The sequence below is a fragment of the Dermacentor albipictus genome, chromosome 6, assembly GCF_038994185.2.
Source record: "Dermacentor albipictus isolate Rhodes 1998 colony chromosome 6, USDA_Dalb.pri_finalv2, whole genome shotgun sequence".
In the NCBI taxonomy this organism is placed as follows: domain Eukaryota; kingdom Metazoa; phylum Arthropoda; class Arachnida; order Ixodida; family Ixodidae; genus Dermacentor; species Dermacentor albipictus.
In genome coordinates this window covers 14,540,712-14,555,457 of record NC_091826.1, presented here as the reverse complement: position 1 = coordinate 14,555,457, position 14,746 = coordinate 14,540,712, and the positions used below count along the sequence as shown (strand labels likewise).

Below are 14,746 nucleotides of genomic sequence, written 5' to 3'. Positions count from 1 at the left end.
CATGGGCCGTGTGGCCATTCATGTCGATGTTACATGACAGGCCACAAAAAGTTTGAAACTTTTGACGAAGACAGCACGTTGCCAGAGGAGAAACTGCATTCTTTCTATACTGAATAAACCACGCCGACACCTCTGGAATCACCAGATAAAGGAATAAAAACAACGCTAAACTCTGAAAACACAAAGCACTGTGGCCATTGCTTAAACCTGCGTGACCAAGCATATCCTGCACCATCGAATGGATGCACGTTCTTGCAGTACTGGTCAACTGCTATTAAGTGTAGCAGACACAGCATCGAGACATTTACCAAACAACCTAATGCGACAAATTCCATTTTGTATGCAAACATGCATTTGAGCTCAGTTCTAGAAACGGAGTAGCGAAAACACGTAAAAAGAAAACGTAGTACTAAACCAACGAGGGTGCCACATTTTCGACTGTCACTGCTGAGGTGAAAGGCAAGGAATGTGCGGTCCTCCAGTGTCCGTGATGAGCCGTAACATTTAGAACTGCATCGGCGGCTCTTGTTTTCTAAAACAAAAAAATAGAATCCCAGAACCCGTACATTACGAAAAAAATACGCTATCAATCGTTTGTTCGTGCTCAGCTTTCATTTCCTTTTATTTCCTCACCCCCTTCATCTCATCACGCAGCCCGTGCACCGGATCCGGCGGCAGTCGCCGACGACCAACGTGCACGAGATCCCCAAGACGAGTTTCAGCTGCGCGGACAAGCAAGCGGGAGAGTACTACGCCGACCCGGAGGTGCAGTGCCAGGTGTACCACATCTGCGTGCCGGGCGTCACTGGCAAGCTGGGCAAGATGTCGTTCGTCTGCCCTAACGGCACCATATTCAGCCAGTCGTCGCGCGTGTGCTCGCCCTACGACCGCGTCTACTGCGCCCTGGCCGAGCGCTTCTACGAGAACGTGATGGGCGAAATCGACACGGACAAGGAGTACTACCATAGCCTGCGCGTCGACGCCCCCGTCTTCAACGCCATCGTGCCGCCGCATGACCAGAACCGCCAAGACAAGCGGAGGCGGCCCGTAAGGCCCGTCGTCGAGTACGACGACGATGTCGACTACGACACCACCACGGCACCGCCACCTTCCCCCACTTCCACGCAAAGGCGCCGCACGCAGCAGCAGTCCACCCAGTCGAGCGCCAGGAGGTTCCAGCCCTCGCAGAGGTCGCAGTTCAGCCGCGGCGGAAGCAGAACCCAGAGCACAACCAACGCCCCAACGACGACCACGACCACAACCCAGAGGCCTCCGGCTCCCGCCTTCAGGCCGTCGCCGTTCAGGACCCCCGTGAATCGGGGTCCGCCGCAGAGCTTCACCCAGCCGCCGACGCAGACGAACCCGACCTTCGGAACCGTGGCGCCGGCCGTCGTCCAGCCGAACCCGTTCTCGCAGCCGCCAGTGAGGGCCTCTTTCGTTCCGGCCGCCATTATCCCAGCTAACCCTGTGAGCGGAGGAGGCACCCCACCCGTCGCTCCTCCGCCGATCCCTGGCAACGCCGTCGCCTCCGGCGCTGTTGTCCAGCAAACGGCACCGCCGACCCTGCCACCGCAGCAGCAGAACCTGGGATCCGCGTTCAGACTTCCTCAGCGCCCGCACCTCAGAAGGCCCGGTGCCAGTCTTCCCACGACTACCACGACCCCGCCACCATCGACGGCCGAGTACGAGTACTACGACTACGAGGAAGAAGCTAAGACGGCTGCTCCCAGGTCCAAGCGTGCCGCCGCTGTTCCCGTGAAATTCGTCCTGCCGCCAAACAGGCACGCCGCGGTGGCGCAGACCAGCTTCAGCTGCCAGGACAAGGTGGCCGGCGGAGTGTACGCCGACCCGGAGACCGACTGCCAGCTCTTCCACATCTGCGTGCCCGTTGGCAAGGGCAAGCTGCTGGACTACGGCCTGCTCTGCGACGAAGGGACCGCCTTCAACCAGGAGACCGGCACATGCGACGAGCGCGACAGCTTCTCGTGTGCGCGCAGCCTGCAGTTCACGCGCACCGACAAGACCAAGAAGTTCCTGGCCGACAAGAAGCCCTGGGCGTACCCGAAGTTCAACAAGAGGATCGTGCGTGACGTCACAGCCCAGGAAGAGGTAGAGAGCCGCTCCGCGGAGGTCAGGGAACACGGGGAGGAGGAGGGTCTTCTCGTAGCCGCCGTCGAGTTGCCCGTGACGTCGTTTAGTTGCGAGGGAAAGACGGTGGGCGGCTACTACGCCGACGTCGAGACCGGCTGCCGCATGTTTCACATATGCGCACACACGGACATGCGCTTCCTGTGCACCAACGGCACCGTATTCGACCAGAAGGCGCTCGTCTGCAAGAACGAGGACGAGGTGCGCTGCGAGGACTCGCCCAAGCACTACGTGAACGGACTGACGCGGTTCTTGGAGCGCGAAAAGCTGAGGCCAGAGGCAGACGCCCGCGAGCAGAGGCGCGTCGACGCGTACGAGATCACGAAGGTCAAGAGCAAGTACCCCAAGAAGGTCGGTGACTACAAACTGCGCAGGTATCTCTAAAGCGCGCGCGCGCACGAGAGGCGGTGACCACGACGAAGCGCCCGCCGTCGCTCGTCCCCTTCTCTCTTTTGCCTTGCAGTGATCGAGCGCAGTCACGTCGTCCACAGGCTTCGGGGCATTCTACGAAGAGACCTCTTCTCTCGCAGCACTCCGAGCTACGCCGCTCATTTCCGAGGACTGAGGCCTATATTGTGGAAGGATACCGTGACAACTAGTCGGCTATACGCTACAGGAAGCATTTTATAGTATAAGTCGGCGAGGCCATGGAACGTGTCTTCTGTGCATTTTCTGACGCCACCTCGTCAGCGTGGTTGATCACAATACGTGTGCACTTAATTTTGGTGCAATGCGGCAACCAAGACGTTTCCACGACTGAAATCCGTTTCGATAGGTGCCACAACGGTAGCCAAAGAAACAAAATATATTAAGTCCATGAATGAAGCGCGATGCTAGCGCTGCGCAAAATTCACGTCACTACGCCGAGAATACGCCGTAAATGCGCTGGAAATATGCTCCGGGTGGTTATCGCTTTAACAGTGCAATATGCCTATGAATAGACATGAGTGTAATTTGGGGAAGACTGCGACGTAAAAGAAGTGTGCAGCGTAACAACGGCCAGTGCCGTGCGTAAGTGGGAACGCTACAGTCTTGAGTTCACCGCGCACTGTAACGTATAGCTGACTGGTCGCCACGTTGTAATTCTGAATAAAGCACCCGCCGGACCATGGACACGGTGCAAGACAAAGTGCGCCACACGACAGGAAAAGGAGTATCTCCACGAACGGCCATTCGCTCTTCGTACTCCGTCCTGCCGCCTGTCCAAGCCGCCCGCTCACCGTCCTCGAAGATGAACGTGCACTAGGTAGCAGCAATTGATTCACCACTCTGTCCGACGGCGTACCTACATGGAGTGCTGTCACGTGTACACCAGGAGCCGCCACCGCGGTGGAGTCATTGTTCTGGATTCGGCACAAGGCCGCGCAAAAAAGTTTCCAAACCTCGGAACTTTCTCCGGGACACGATGCCATACAAAGCCTACCAGCTTCAAACACGCGTTTACAGCGACGTCACACGACAAGGGTCTGGGTCCGGACTTGGGGCACGTCAAGTGCATTCTGCACACATCGTTCCGCTTTCACCAATACTCTGTTTGTTCTGTTCGTGTCGCGCGTTATACGTTTATTTTTTTTATGTACAATAAAGAAAAAGAAGAGACACCTGGCATGTTCTCTGCTTGTCACGCCAGCAAGGAAGCCTGACACCCAGATGAGAGATTGCCCACGACGAGATGCATGCACTGTCACTAAAACCAACTGAAGATACCTTAGCACTTACAGACATTGCGAATAGAGGCCATCGACTATGTCACGCTGCATTTTTCGTCGGCTGATCGAAGCTGTGCAGCAAGTGGTCCAGTTGATGCTTGAAACAGTGAGTGCTTTCAATTAATAAATAGTTCAAGTGTTCGGCCAGAGCGAGACAGTTACGAATTCAGCGAAAGTATAGATGCCCTCTTCCCCTACCACCACAATAAACACACTACGTTACTCAGTGCCCAACAAACCATTATCTAAAAGGAATCGGCCTGTTTTCAAAACAACGCAAAGATGAGAAATACACTACAATGCGGGAAAATGTCGATAAACCCTTTAGAGAGAGCTTTAGCCATGGCGAATTGCCGTATGAAAGCCGTAATACGGACTCCTAAGTTCGCAGCAGCTGCAAGGCAGCGAATTACTGCGTTGCCCCCTGCGGGCAGATGAGTTTCCGTATATGTTACAACGGCATGGTTGAAAATCAGCGTGAAAATTACCGCGTGACGGAAATGCGGATGCCGGCGGAGTTTTAGTTCATGGCTAGGAACCCGGTTTCATAGTGAGAGCCTACTAGGCCGCTAATACCACTGACAATCCTTACAGAATGAAAAGCGTTACAGAACAGTCCCACCCCATGTCCGCGAATTGACAAGCTTTATTTTATGTCCTGCGCGGGCTTCTCGCTGAGGCTTTTTTAAATGAAAAGATGGTGGCGCCACCGTCGCCTTCACCTGAATGAGCGGCCCCGCGCGCCGGCCGTAGACGCTTGCAGCGTCCGTCGGAGAACCTACCCCGGCTGTATGGAGCTTTGACAGGCGTTTCAGTCTGCGGCATATAGCTTTAATACTCTGTGGCGGAAACTAATTTTATTCCCCACCGACCTGTAGCCAATAAAATGGAGAGAGAGCAACGTAAACGATGCAAACGACGCAACAACGACGGCGCGTCGAGCAGACGACAGCTACTCAGCACGTAAGCTCGACTCAGCCAATGGGCGCTGCCAAAACCACCGAAGCTTCAGGCTAAGGCGATGGCAGCGCCGCCGCAATTTCAGCGTTTTCTGCACCAGCCTCGGTGTTTGCCAAGGCGTCCGCTGCACCCACTCCCCCATTCTAGTATACTCACATTTTAATGCACTTAAAAGCTGTATAGCACATAAAACAAAAACACGAAAACAATACAAAGTACCTTGGATCAACTGCTGACTTCGTTAGAGTCTCGTGAAAAACTCGAAGCACCGCACGCTTAACTTGGCAGTGGCGACGAAAGTACAGTGCACGACACTAAGCATCGTTCTGCTTATTCTGCAGGTGTGCTTCTGGACGGTTGAGCATCGAGCCCGAAGAGCGCTGTGCTACAGTGCATGCGCACAGGGTACTGCAAAGGGAAAGTTCGGCCTCGCAGGGAACGGACATCGTCTGCGCCTGCGGCTTGGAACGACCGAGCCTACGTCACTGGTCTCTCCGTATAAAAGAAGCCACTCAAGCACCGGAGCCTTCACTTGGCAGTGGCGACGAAAGTACAGTGCACGACACTAAGCATCGTTCTGCTTATTCTGCAGGTGTGCTTCTGGACGGTTGAGCATCGAGCCCGAAGAGCGCTGTGCTACAGTGCATGCGCACAGGGTACTGCAAAGGGAAAGTTCGGCCTCGCAGGGAACGGACATCGTCTGCGCCTGCGGCTTGGAACGACCGAGCCTACGTCACTGGTCTCTCCGTATAAAAGAAGCCACTCAAGCACCGGAGCCTTCACTTGGCAGTGGCGACGAAAGTACAGTGCACGACACTAAGCATCGTTCTGCTTATTCTGCAGGTGTGCTTCTGGACGGTTGAGCATCGAGCCCGAAGAGCGCTGTGCTACAGTGCATGCGCACAGGGTACTGCAAAGGGAAAGTTCGGCCTCGCAGGGAACGGACATCGTCTGCGCCTGCGGCTTGGAACGACCGAGCCTACGTCACTGGTCTCTCCGTATAAAAGAAGCCACTCAAGCACCGGAGCCTTCACTTGGCAGTGGCGACGAAAGTACAGTGCACGACACTAAGCATCGTTCTGCTTATTCTGCAGGTTAGTTCAAAGCTGCCGTATTTGTACATATTCGTGCTTTTTTCGTCGCTGCTGCCAAGTATCGTGACGCTTATTGGGGCTACTTGTTGAATTTCTATTTTTCTTGCCTGTTATTCCTAAGTACGACTGCCAAACTATGTCGAAAGAACTGGCCAAAATGAAGGATGAACTAAAGTCTGATTTTGCTAAAGTAAGAGACGAGATGCGGCATGAACTGAAATTGTTTCGTGAAGGTTTAGAGAGAGATCTGCGAACAGAAAACCGCGAGTTCAAAAATGAGCAGAATAACATGGCAAAAAGTCTGGAATTTGCGTTTCACGAAATTAATGAATTGAAAACAAAACTTGTGGAATGTACTGCAAAGAATGCTAAACTCGAGAGTGAAAACGCGGCTCTGCACGCTAAGTGTTCCTTTTTAGAAAACACTGTTCAAAGCTTAGAAAACCGACTCGTGCAAACTGAGCAATACTCTCGTAAGACCAACCTAGAGATTCAGGGTGTAGTGAAGACCGAGAATGAGTGCTTAAGCGACCTACTTTCCAAACTTGGCTCTACGATCAATGAACCAATCGCTGCATCGGACCTTGAAACGTGCCATCGTGTGCCTACACGCAGTGGTGATCGGACAAATATAATCGTCCAGTTCAAGAGTCGCGCGAAGCGGGATAGCGTTTTCCACAAAGCTAGAAAAATGCGTCTCACAAATACAGATCTTGGCTTGGAAGGCTCTTCTTCGGTGTACGTGAATGAACACCTTTGCCCTGCCCTGAAGAAGCTTCTCGCGATGGCCGTGAAAAGAAAACACGCGCATCACTGGAAATCGGTGTGGTCGTTGAACGGCAAAATATTTGCAAGACGAGCTGAAGACACGCCCGTTCTCCACATAAGAAACGAGAGTGACGTCGAGAAGATAACGTCGGGGCAGGCTCAGGTGTAAAATGCGGAAGCAGCGCGAATTTGTGCACCCCGCAACTTTGACTGCACCGTCAAAATGGCTTATCAAGAGCTGGCTCTCCCGCATCTCATTGCTAAGCAGGATGCATCGGCCACGGCTGTTTTGCATCTTAATGCGCGCTCAGCATGCAACAAGAGTGACGATATCATCCATCTTTTGGAGCAATTTACTTTTAAGTTTAATGTGATCATGTTATCGGAAACATGGTACTACAGTAACTGTGCTATGCTGACTTTACAAGGTTATCACCGCTTTTGTATTAATCGGCCCAGCAAAAAAGGCGGGGGTGTTGCACTTTTTGTTGAAAGCTATGCAAAATATGAATTAGTACCAGACTATACGACAGTAACAGATGACTATGAAATACTCACTGTAAAGAGTAAAAACAGGATAATATGTCTGGTGTATCGCCCACCGAGCGGCAATGTTGTCACTTTTCTAGATTTTTTTGAACCATTCCTAGATTATGTAAGCATGAACAATTTGAAGCTTGTGTGTGGCGGCGATTTTAATATAGATGTACTTAAACAGACTAATTCATCCTTCCAACTGAACACGTGCCTCCAGTCTGCAGGTTTTGTAAACACAATCACCACACCAACACGCATTACAAGTCATACATCTTCTTTACTTGACTTATTCATTGTTGATATATCTACTACTGTATGCAACACAGGCACATTGGTGTCTGACATAAGCGACCACTGCCCTATATTTTTAATCTACACCGATGACTCTAAGAAAGCAACTGACGCCTGTCAACAATTCACTTATCAACGTATAACACAAGCAGGTTTAGAGCAGTTCAGGAATGACGTTATGAATCACGATTGGTTACATGTTTTGAACAAAACAGATGCAAATGAGGCATATAATGAATTTATTATAACTTTTACCGATATGTACGCCAGCAATTTTCCAATGAGGACAGCTAAATATTCCAAAAAAGTTAGAAAGCCTTGGGTTACTCATGAGCTTGCAAAAATGATCAAAACAAAAAATAATCTCTATCATTCCTTCTTGCGCACGCGGTGTGAATTAGCTTTACAAACATTCAAAAAATCTAGAAACAGGCTAAATGCTGAACTAAGAAAAGCAAAGGCGGCGTACTATGAGGACTTATTTGCAAATGTTTCTAGACAACGCCCAGAGATTGCGTGGCAAACGATTAATCTTGTTCTAGGCCGCCGCAAGGACGATACGCACTTGACATCGATGAAGCTGGGCTCACGTGAGATAACAGGCACAGCGCTTTCCGATTACTTTAACCACCACTTCGTAACTGCACAAAGCGATATGGCTGAAGGAAATGATAGCATAGGGGTGGTTTGTCATAGCGATGCTGTTCGCGAAAGCGCATTCTTTGCACCTACTGATGAATATGAAGTATACAGTGTGTACATGGGGCTGAAAAACAGTAAAGCTCTAGATGTAAATAATTTGCAGATTAAACCTATAAAACATGTTTTGCAATTTATTGTACCTCCGCTTGTGCACATTTACAACCTAATTTTAGAGACTGCAATTTTTCCAGATGCAATGAAACACGCGAAAGTCTCGGTTATTTATAAAGGTGGTGATCGAAATACTGCGTCTAACTATCGACCGATATCGGTGCTCCCAATTTTTTCAAAAGGAATGGAAAAGCTTATTTTTGCTAGAATGACGGAATTTTTCAATAAACAGAGTGTGCTTACTGATTCACAATATGGATTTCGGAAAAACAGGTCCACAGAAATGGCTCTTCTTGCGCTGAAAGAATACGTTTTGCAGAGCTTCGAAAACAACTACTACGCAGCCGGCATTTTTGTAGACTTCAGTAAAGCTTTTGACAGCCTCAATCACGAGATTCTTATTCGGAAGCTTTGTTTGTATGGAATTCGTGGGAAACCGCTAGAATTACTCAAATCATATCTGAAACATCGACGTCAGTACGTTTCCATTAATAAACATAACTCGTCCCTCTTAAGTATTGTATGTGGTGTGCCTCAAGGAAGCATTCTTGGGCCACTTTTGTTTAACGTTTTTATAAATGATATCGTAACCATAAACAGTGAGGTTAAATTCATTATGTACGCGGATGATTGCACACTGTGTGTCTCAGGTCCTGATGTGAATGAACTTGTGCAAAAATGTAATAAAATTATGGCAAATTTGTCCGATTGGACACAGACAAATAAGCTTAAAGTAAATTCAAAGAAAACAAAAGTTCTAATATTTCGCGCGAAAAATAAACCACTTAACATTAATCATGCTATTTATTTTCAGAGCCAACGCATTGAACTGGTTGAAGAATTTAAAATTCTTGGAGTACACTTTTCTTCTAATTTACGTTGGGATGCCCATATTAAACATCTCTGCGGAAAACTCTCTGCGGTTACCGGTGCTATGGCACGTTGTCGCACATTTCTACCTACGAGAGCAAAACTTCAAATATACTATGGTCTCTTCTTATCGTATATAAATTACTCTTACCTTGTCTGGGCTACAACATCTAAATCTAACTTGCAAAAGCTGGTAATACTTCAAAAGAAAATCGTTCGGTATATAGATAACGTTAATCGGCTTTCACCAACAGATAATATATTTCTCAAATACCGACTAAACCGCGTTGATAAATTATACGAACACAGATTACTAGAAACGATTTACTTCTCATCCGAATATGTTAAGAATTATTTTGCATCCCTTGCTCAGCTAGAACTCTGCACTCACAGGAAACATACTACACGAAACCCCGAGGTGTGGAAGGTACCATGGTTCCGAAACAATTACAGCCTACAGTCCTTAACACATAATATACCGACTGTACTAAACAAATATAAGCACACAGCTACGCTAAATAAAAATGGTTTGCGTGACTACTTTCTTTCTTTATAGTGGCACTTTAGTACATTTGCATTCAAGTGTAAAATGTCATCTTCATGCATACGTACGAAATTGTACTGTTTGTTGTGTATAAAGATTTCAGTGTATATATCATGTGAGTGCTACTGCCATGTAAGGGACCCTGGGCCTCCGTCAAGCTGCTGCGACAGCTTTTTGCCCAGGTGTCCCTCCAGTTCCTTTTGTTTCTGGTAAATAAAATTGATTGATTGATTGATTGATTGATAAACATTAAGCTTTTTATAACACATAGTAGTTCCGTCAGATCATATGGTCTAGCGACCGGACGAAGCATATTTTGTAAGAGGCGTTATGGCTCTCGAGACGAACCATTGTGAGCACTGTTCGTGATGCAAGAACTTTCATATTCTACAAAAAGGGAGTAGTACAACTGTGCGTTCCCCACATGTTTAAGTGCTACGAATACTAAGATAAATTCTGGTGCTAGTGGTCCACATGCGCCGTTAGTGAGCCTATAATGAACCAGCATGAAAGTGATAGGCAATACAAAATCATGATGATGAATATGACACGTGCCCACAATAGGGGCAGTACATACATTTCCCTGAAATTCGTCCTCACTTCGGAAAAGCTTTTGCAGTGCCAGTACTGAAGTTCCCGTTTCATCGAAGATTCGTCGTGTGCCAATAGCTGGTCTTATTTATCCTCTAATTTCCATTCTAGCATTTTTTGGAATAACTAATTATTTGTTGGGCTACTTTAGGTATGTGAACATATGCCGAGAAAGAATGACCACTACGCTAATGAAAACCAAACTCTTGGCTTTCGGGATCTCAAAGACGCAGAAGCTGCTCAGGCGCGGAAATTTCAAGAGATCTACGTTTTCCGTGCCTCCCTTCGTCAACAGACGGACTGCAGTTTGAGTCCACTTAGAATGTGCCAAACATAGAGTTAGTAGAACAACTCTAGAGGAAAAGCTGGGCCGGAAAAGTGGGAACCTCTAGGGCGCCGCCCTGTTGCTACTGGTCAATGTGGCCAGCGCAATTACTATTGAAAGAGCTGAGAACAAGTACAGGTCACCTTATGCTTTGTCACCTAAAAACGCATACCTGATGGCTTTATGAAGGTGGTACGTTAATATTAAGTTTACAGAAAGCGATCGCTAAGTCCGTGACTTATGTAAATCACGATGTACACATTCATGCAATAAAGGATGACGCGAATTTCGGTTTCGAATCTGTTTTTTGGATGCGTAGTAGTTTCGTTTGACATGCGATCGCGCGTCGACATCGGACGCTATGACACACTCGTGCCTTATGTGCCACCGAAGCCCCGAAGTGGTCTGGCATATACCTTCACATGTAAGTAAACGAATTTATCTCCTTGTTGAGAATATCACGCGAGTAGGCAGCTCTTGTGGTACATCACAATCGTTCGAGAAGCGTCACAGTAGAGCATTTTTCTGCATGCGGAGCGGTGTTTTTATTTGCAGGTTTCCCTTCAGTAGGAAATTGCTGGACAGGCGGACCAGCGCACCGGAATTGTACTGGCGAAGCCACAAGCAACTCAAAGAATCTGTTTAATTGTTGCACTTTGAACAATCATGCTTCTACAAAGGCCACAGCAGAAAAACAGCCTGATGACCGAGTATTTCTGTGCCACGCAGTAATCAAGAGGCGAGTGCCTAATGCGGACGAAATAGAGTGCAACGAGACTTAGAACGACAGAAAGCTGAGCTAGTTCATAAGGATTCATTATGCAAAACAGAGGTGAGGCGTGCAGACAGGACACAATTAAGAGTAGAGAAGTGGGCGGCGCGCGTGTTGTTTGCTTGTAAATACTCTACTCTTGTTTCCTGTCTGCACACCTCACCTCCGTTTTGCATAACGAGTGCATCAAGCCACATATTAATAGCTTAGGCGTTTTATTAACTGTGCAATATTTTCAACACTTCCTTGCATGCCATTTCATGTGGCATATCTTTTCTGGTCACAAATTTGTGCAGCGAATCTATTTGCATGATCGACTCCGGGCCTGTGGGACCGTTCACTTGCACTTGATGCTGAGTCTTTTACATGTACCCATAAACTGCAGATATGCACATCAGATCCCTGCGAGCACTTTCAAAATTCAATTATTTTCGACAACAGGCGCATATGCAATACTGACATAATCCGGAATACCACTAAGCAGCTGGGACACATTTTTGTTGACCATACTCGCAGGTAAAATAAGTACATCATGTGGACAGCTCCAGCTCATTTTCCTTAAGTCAGTGTGTACAAGGGTTATGCAAAAATAATTTTTTTCTCGCGCACCGATTATTTTGCTTTATAAGCAAGAGAACCCACCACGTTAGTGTAACGTATCTTGTGCATCACACTAATATGTGCTTTCATTTACCAAGTGAGATGAGTTACTTTTATGGCTCATTCAGTCATATCACACTGCAAGCTGCATTCATCAATCTTCAATGGGATTTTGCAAATGTTTAATGAAACATGTTTCCCAAATTTTATGCAGATATGCAATGGCAAGCCCTTCCGTGTGTTCCAAAGGTAAAATTTAAGCTCTAAATTAAAGAAGACATTTCTAGTCAGAAACAAGCAAAAATAGTGAATGCAGAGCATCAGAAGCCCAAGGTACAGAAATTATGAGAAGTGTCGAATGATTTTAAGCAAAGAGTCGTATTTAAAAATGCAAGACCCTTTAGTGGAGGTCAAGCAAGTCAATATAGGTAGAATACTCTGCAAAATTATGCGAGTGAGGGGATGTCAAACAATGGGTCAGGAAATGCATTGTTTTTCTGCAAAACAAAAGCTGATTGCCATTACATAAGTCACTTTAGCATCATGATAAATTCAGAAATAAACCAAAAACAAGACACGCAAAAATAAACAAAACATTTAATGATATTTCAGCAGAACTTTTTGTTGGGCTAGTTGGTGCATATTACTGAAGTACTATAGCGCCAAACAGACGACACAAGAAGAAGAGACACGGACATAAGCGCTCGTCCGTGTCTCTTCTTGTGTCGTCTGTTTGGCGCTATAGTACTTCATCCATTTAATGATGCTCTCTCCACACTGGGATAAATAAAAACAAACACATCACATCTAATGTGGACATATCAGATGCCTTGAGAAACATAAAGGAACAATTCAGTTTCGAGCTATGGCACTTGCCGCATAGATGTGGGGGGGCCTTGCACCAATAGTGATAGTTACCACTGCATTTAGAAATTGAAAGCATTTGTGCAGACAAGGATGATTCTTTATATGTTTGGCTACCACTTCAAATGCCTCCACCAAGTGTTACAATGCTGCACGCAGCCATACTAAGGATCTCGCAACAACACCTGCAGGTAAAAAGCAGAAGCAGTCAAAGTGCTGGTGTGTTCTGGACACTATGTTTGAAAACTTTTAGGCAAGAAGAGTGTAAGAAGCAGACATAACTGCATTTATTTCCATAATTCCCCATTTAAATGGCCTTTTCTTTTTGCTTAGACAATGCCTACGCCTAGCCACAGCAGCTCCCTCATACAGACTCCGCAAACCAAGAGGCCGTGGAGGCAAATGCAGGTAAGAGGCAATAAGCAATAGCACTGGTATCGACATTCATCTAATTTCTTTTTATTTCGTTTAGGCAGCCAGCACACCTCGAACAGCCACCTTGACTGCGGGTGTGTCACCCTAGTCGCCAAGGAAACATTTGAGGGAAAGTGACAGGCAATGTGAACAGCCACTCCTCCATGTAAACAATACTCTTTCTCTCGGATGACTCCTACGCCTCACCACGCCAGCACACTTGTGCACAAAGATGCCGCAGAGGCACGTGCAGGTCAGAGGCAAGAAGCAGTGGCACTGGTGTCGACATTTACCCAATTTCTTTTTCTTACACTGAGGCAGCCAGCACACCTCGAACAGCCACCTCGACTGCGGGTGTGTTAGTTGATCCCTGTTGTACATATGCTCATAATAAACTTCAGTAAACTTGAACTTCATAATAAACTTGAAGGCAAATGGTACATTGATGCATTGTATTTTTGAACATTTATTGTACACATACAATATATGTTATACTTTGCAGTGCTACAGAGCGTATTTTGAAGCTTCCCCCTATATTTTGCACCTTTAATTACGTATGTGTTGTGTGGCCCTCAATGCAGTTCATGTTGTAGCAGCTGCTTTGTCTGTGTATCGCACATTGGCTTAAGCTCGTGATATCCACATACTTCTCTCACATATAACAATTAAAGTTCTATGTAGTCCTCAGTGTTACAACAAAAAATGAAAGTAAACAATCCGATCGTGGAATTATGTTTATTACAGTGATTCCTACAACAGTTACTGACAAGTTGACAACTTGAACTGGTCAATCGGTCCATAGCCTCCTCTATTTTTCAAAAATAAAGGAGGCTATGATCCGTCATGGCAAGGAATTGTATGTATACATAAAAAAAAGGGGGTATGTGTGTGTTTGTAGTGGGGGTGTAGGATTAGGGCGGTACGAAAAAATGTACCAACATCGTCCTCTAGACCCGTTCCGTTGAGGTACCGTAACAAAACGTATTATGCATAAAGTTCATACAACCAACTCTGATATTACTACAGACGCCAGGCGACGCGAGCTACATTTGTCATGATGCATTCGCGACTGCACCGGATGCCCTCCACATTATTCTCGTTAATCGTGCTCACTGCGCCGAGGCAAAAGAAAGACCATGGGCGCAGGTGCCTTTAAAGTATCTCGACCTTGCGAGGCACGGCTGCGCGTGCCAGGGGAGCTGTCCGTGCGAACACTCCCTGGCACACACCTGCCTCGGCGGCCCCAACCTACGTACCGTTCTGCTTCGAGCTTTGATCCCCCCACTGTCCATCGGGTGCCCTGGAGTTCCTGCGCCGCCTGCTCTACTATCATCTCAGGTGCTCTCCTGAGACTTCCGTTTGTCGGTTACATGTGCCCTACAGCTGGATCATTACTTATAATAATAAAAAACCCGATCTATCGTCACGACGATAGATCGCGAAAGC

At 47.2% G+C, this 14,746-nt stretch overlaps 2 protein-coding genes and 1 long non-coding RNA gene across 13 annotated transcripts in view; 2 read left to right on the top strand and 1 right to left on the bottom strand.

The window, feature by feature from the left end:
* Positions 1-3,749, top strand: part of LOC139060796 (uncharacterized) — a 172,159-nt gene extending 168,410 nt beyond the window's left edge. For 2 of the 3 annotated variants that reach the window (XM_070539955.1, XM_070539954.1), the window contains exon 4: positions 655-3,749. In XM_070539955.1, the coding sequence (XP_070396056.1) occupies positions 655-2,532 (1,878 nt within the window). In that variant the 3' untranslated portion in view covers positions 2,533-3,749. The remainder of the gene's footprint in view (positions 1-654) is intronic. The other variant, XM_070539956.1, reaches the window with a different exon arrangement.
* The window catches only part of LOC139060795 (DNA (cytosine-5)-methyltransferase 1-like), a 118,061-nt gene that overhangs the window by 94,368 nt on the left and 8,947 nt on the right, over positions 1-14,746 (bottom strand). Inside the window, exon 1 of one of the 9 annotated variants that reach the window (XM_070539953.1) lies at positions 5,037-5,137. The exons of the other annotated variants lie outside the window; for them this stretch is intronic. The gene's annotated coding sequence lies outside the window, so the exon portion shown is untranslated. Of the gene's footprint in view, positions 1-5,036; positions 5,138-14,746 lie in introns of those variants that run through there. 9 annotated transcript variants of the gene reach the window in all.
* On the top strand, positions 6,964-13,740 carry LOC139060797 (uncharacterized). Its single transcript, XR_011515048.1, has 4 exons — positions 6,964-11,389; positions 12,237-12,271; positions 13,220-13,294; positions 13,359-13,740. It is a non-coding gene; the product is annotated as an uncharacterized lncRNA (long non-coding RNA).